General features: G+C 39.7%; 2 protein-coding genes across 3 annotated transcripts in view; one reads left to right on the top strand and one right to left on the bottom strand.

The window, feature by feature from the left end:
- Positions 1-5,033, top strand: part of LOC109469615 — a gene marked incomplete at its 3' end in the record, with an annotated part of 53,803 nt that overhangs the window by 42,329 nt on the left and 6,441 nt on the right.
- LOC109469726 (bromodomain-containing protein 8-like) lies at positions 62-4,666 on the bottom strand. Of its 2 annotated transcripts, none has more exons than XM_019768312.1 (8): positions 4,555-4,666; positions 3,852-3,942; positions 2,343-2,418; positions 2,070-2,119; positions 1,551-1,670; positions 818-898; positions 369-451; positions 62-132 (listed from the first exon to the last, which is right to left on the bottom strand). In XM_019768312.1, the coding sequence occupies exons 1-8, from the start codon at positions 4,571-4,573 to the stop codon at positions 89-91; spliced, it is 564 nt and encodes a 187-aa protein (XP_019623871.1). In that variant the 5' UTR covers positions 4,574-4,666; the 3' UTR covers positions 62-88. The 2 variants fall into 2 exon arrangements, with proteins under 2 accessions (XP_019623871.1, XP_019623872.1); XM_019768313.1 differs by having other exon boundaries at positions 4,456-4,563.

The raw sequence follows: 5,033 nt of genomic DNA, 5'->3' as shown, positions 1-5,033 counted from the left end.
TGTATATTTATCTGAACTGCCCCTAAGAATTAGTAAAATCCTTCTGATAATACATGTGTAAATCTATGAGGGGAATTTCTGAAATGTACTAATACCTACCTGTGGTTACCTCAGGTATACAGAAGACTGGTCCTTTATGAGCAGGTTTAAAGAAGGAAAAATGAACTGTATGAGGTTGCCAAGAGATTTTCTTATTTCACATTCTCTCTACAATGCATCTATACATACATGTATCTGATAGTTGCACATATGTTTCTAATGCCAAATGGGACATGGGAACCTAAATACAACTGTAAGATTGAGAAGAGGACTCAAACCAACTCTGTGTGTATGTGTCTGCCCCAGTCCCAGTATTACTGATCTAGTACCTTGTGTAGCTGCCTTGGCTGCCTCTGCTTCTTCCTGTGCCCGACGCTGAGCTTCCAGAGCTTCTTCAGAAGCTTTCTTCTTCCTGTTTGGAGAAGTACTGTAAACGTTAACATTTTCAACACACACCATACTTTACATGATCATAAGTAAAATTTACTGTGTACATTTTAGATCTAAAGGCTTAGAAAATACTGTCTTTACATTTTACTATACCTGATACATAGTCAATATGTGATTAAAAATACAAAATGTAGAATGGCAAACAGTCACTGAAACATTGGCTAGAAGGCCTAGGCAGAAACACTTGTGTACAAAGAACTTCGTTACCTGGTGATTTACCAATCTCTTGAAAAAAGAAAGATTCATAGACTACCAAATTCTAAGCAAAATGCAATTCCACAACTGTACAAGGCGGGGTACAGCCATGGTGTTCTTCTGTAGTACTTACGCCTGGATTTCGTTCCACATGTCCTTGAGCTGATGATCAAGCTCCCCACTCTTTACTTTGATCAGCTCTGCCTTCAGACGCCTGGAATATATCATAGAGTCACACTGTCACAGACCATATGCATGTACATGTATATGCAGGCTTTTAGCTAGGGGGTGTCCAGGGTGTCTTTTGGACGCCCTGTACTGAAAATAATAAGAAATTGGACGCCCTACTTTTTTGTAGGACACCCTAAAGACGCCCTATTTTTTCCACTCCCAACCCTTGCCATGCACACATGCCTCCCTTCAGCCTTACTATAAATACAAAAATGATGGTTTACTGAAGGAAAAAACTCAAATTTACACCTGAAAATGCAGAAAGTAGTGTTTGAGAGCATTATGAATTTCAAAAAAGCCCCCCTAAAATCTTGCACTCAGCATGTCTTCACTGTGCATAGCATACAATAAAAAAAAATGGACGCCCACCAAAAAAATCCTAGCTAAAAGCCTGTGTATATGACCGTACATGTATAATAGCAAAATAGTGTGGCTCTCCTTAAACACAGGACCTCTGGCTTTACTTCCCATCTGATGTCTCTAACCAAAGCTAGTTACTCATTTAAAGGAGGCTAAAGAGAGAAACCTCATTGCTTATACATGTAATTTTTTTGAGACAGGTTTAAAGTGCCTTCATAAAGGGCACAACAGTGAGACCTGCTACAATTTGACTATGTTTAACTTGATTGTCTTACCTGTAGTTCTGTTGGTCTATTCGCACTAGTCTCTTCAGCTCCTCTATTCTCTCCATGGTTAACTTCCGTGCAATCATCTCACAATGAGACTCCACCTCACCCTGGTTACCTCGCTTTCTCCTGTAGATAGTACAAGAATGTCCTCAAAATAAAATTTTCACTGTAAAAAATTGATGGGCAGGCTCTATGTATACCTACAGCTACATGTAGGTCAGTTTACATGATTTTGTTAACTGTTCATTTGATGATACCTGTAATTCTAATTGTAATTGTATGAGCTTTGAAATGTTACAGCTGGAGTCCCTGACTAGGTATTGCTAAGAAAGTCCAAACTTAGGACTTGGGCATTACAAAGTCCAAACTTAGGACTTGGGCATTACAAAGTATTCTGCTAGATTACTTTTGATACATAAGTAATGATAACATTATATGACAATCACAAATTATCAAGATTGTAAAATACACAAAAACTTTTACTTGCCTAGCAACTGTATGACTTCAGAAACAGTGGATACTCACTTTGGTGCCTCCACTTGTTCCAATAGTGTAGAATACTGAGATGCACAGTTCTGTACAGAAGAAAATTAACAAACAAAAAATGTACTAGTGTTGACTTTCTCTTTCACTCTAGTTTTGTATATATATGATTACTAGAAAGACCATTACAACACTTCTCACAGAGAGCTGATTTGTGTGGAATATGAAGTTCATACATGTACATGTATATTGAGTTCATACAGCAATAAACCTGAGAGCAGGAGATTGTGTAACACAGGATACTTCTCTACCTACCTTCTGGGAATAGAAGTCTGGTGGTCTCTGAAGACCAGGTTCAGCTAAAGGTTTCACAGCTCTACTTACAGATACCCTGGAGCAACGAAAATATATTAAGTTCACAGTTAACATACAAATTACAATGGACTTGTCGATAGGGGTGGGTACCGGTTCAGTCGGACCGGTTTGGACCGGAACAACATTCAAGAACCGAGTCCAAAAAACCGAAACGTGAAAACCGGATGACCGGACCTGATGTACATTTCTGTAGATTGTACACACAACACACACATCTTTAGATAATCTGGCCATGGCAGGTAAAAAAAATAACCCTGAATCATACTAGATCAGCCTAAATCCATGTTTATGCGTTCAAAAACAAGAAAAAAAATGTTTCCCGGTATTAATCTCTTGAAACACGGCGCTGAATATTGACGCAAAAACATTTCGTGCACGGCGAGCCCTCCCCCATTGTTCAGACTGTGACGCAATCCCGCGTCACTTGTTGGCATTTCGCATCTCTGATTGGTTGTTGCGCCCGCTGCTGGCAGCGTAGCGGCAGACTTGAGCGAGCCGACGCGCGTGTAAACAACTTTTCTTTGTTCGATATCGGCGCTAAAATTCTATTTTCCACAACCACACATCGATATTCTAGTGAAGAAATGCATAGTTTCAAGAATCTTTGGGGAAAATATATGCTTCTATGCGGATTTTTAGCGTTTTCGACGTGATTTTGTCGTCACTTAACCCGGAAGTGTGGACCGCGGCGTGGCTAAATTTTTAGCGTATTTTACCCTGCGTTTTACCAATCAAAACAATAAACAACCCCCGCTAAGAGAACCCTGTAACATTTTAGATCGCAGCAATTAAGTATTTGATCAGATTACTTGTGGATGTGTTGGCATTTCAGCCGTATTATTCGTTGAGAAAAGCGACCTCATGCACGGCCGTGTCGTGTACACCAAGAAATTGTGTCTCGCTTGCCAAAATATGATATACTATTACTACTGTACAATAATCAGGTCCGGTTTCAGGTCCAGACCTGGACCTGATCCTCTGAACCTGATCCGGACCTGGACCTGAATTTTCTATACCGGTACCCACCCCTACTTGTCGACTTGCATCTTCAATACTAGATACAATGTACATTCATACAGCCCCCCAACTGTACACATTATCCTGCTAGTATGTCCACAGTCGGTTCACTGCTCATTGTGACCGCTTTTTGTCAATCACAGGCACAAGCAATGACTTTTTAAAAGTTTTTGGTCTAACATCTTGACATCGACTGACTTAACCACACGCAGCCCACACTATGCCAATGACGACCGGGTCATTTCAGGGTGTGGAGAGACTGTTGACAACCGTGTGAGTAAATTTTATGATAACCAGGTTGGAAATCATGGTGAAATTGGCCAGTATGTGAATTCAATGTTCAACCCACATTAAAAGACCATGTTAACAATTTGCAATAATCATATGTTATGGTACATCATGAGAGAAACTAAATAAATAATTCTTCCCTACCAGTTCTGATCCCCACTTCTGAGCACAGCTGATGCCAGACATAGCTGTTCTCTCAAGGTCCACTTGTCCTGGGGGTTCTGCATCTTCAGTTCTAGAGGAAACACAACAAAAAGCTTTATCAAGATTCTTCTTCTTTCTGTGACACGTGTACCACCAAACACTAAAATGACCACTTGCCTACAGTTTGTACATTTGCAACTAATGTCATACCTCTCAATAACCATCTACCTATCAAATCTCAGTAGATGATAATTAACTTTTGAACTGATATGCTATACTGTATACATGCAGATCTCTGCTGTTAGATCTCTGCTTAATTTCTCATAATTTGTATAAATCATGATTTCTTATTTTGATTCTGGTCTTCGTCTTCTTTGATTTGGTTCTTTATTTTGCAAAGCACGCATATTCATAGCGGAATAATTGTGTGCGAAGCTTATATCTCACATTTGAAAAAAATTTTGAGAGCACGATAAGAAAGAACACACTATAAATTATAAATTTCGTGCACGCCCCCCCCCCTTCTCACCCATGTTTCTTCTAAGGTTTCAAGCACTCTGAAGGGGTACGTCAGACGTGATAAAATATGCTGAAGCAACCATACCTATAATCTAGAATCCTGGAGAAGTAAAAGCTAAAGCTAGATGTGAATATACAGCAAATTCAGGAACAAAGAGCCTGGCCATGAATAGATATCACTCACTGTGTTGAGATGCCGCCATGATGATGATGACCGGGATGAACAACACAGTATGAATACGCTACAAACCAAATAGGGCGTAATTTACCATTTTGTAACATCCGAATGACCTTGCCAAAGGAATGGAACGCAACAGTTGATAACAAAATAATAAGTGCTGACTAAAAAATTCTACCAATCATTTATATGATGTGGACATTGATTTCTCTAACGTTACAATATGTTTGACGGATTTGTATTACTCCGCTAAATGCTGCAAGGTGGTTCTGGAGCCGATCTGCAGTTCAGAAAGCTCACGCACGAGGTCGTATCTTTAGCAGATGTTGGCAGCGGAGATGTGGAAATCTTCTTGCTATCGAGCTTATAATAGATAGCAACTGAAGCAGTTCTTCCAAACATTTTGCTTGTGAAACCATGAACGTTTATTTCGACCATCGCAAGCAAACACATGCCTTGCATTGGTTGAGCTGAGTGCTATTTAG

Source organism: Branchiostoma belcheri, unplaced genomic scaffold (assembly GCF_001625305.1).
Source record: "Branchiostoma belcheri isolate BF01 breed outbred unplaced genomic scaffold, Haploidv18h27 scaffold21, whole genome shotgun sequence".
In the NCBI taxonomy this organism is placed as follows: domain Eukaryota; kingdom Metazoa; phylum Chordata; class Leptocardii; order Amphioxiformes; family Branchiostomatidae; genus Branchiostoma; species Branchiostoma belcheri.
Note: the sequence above shows the minus strand (reverse complement) of the source record. Positions and strands in the feature narration are given on the sequence as shown.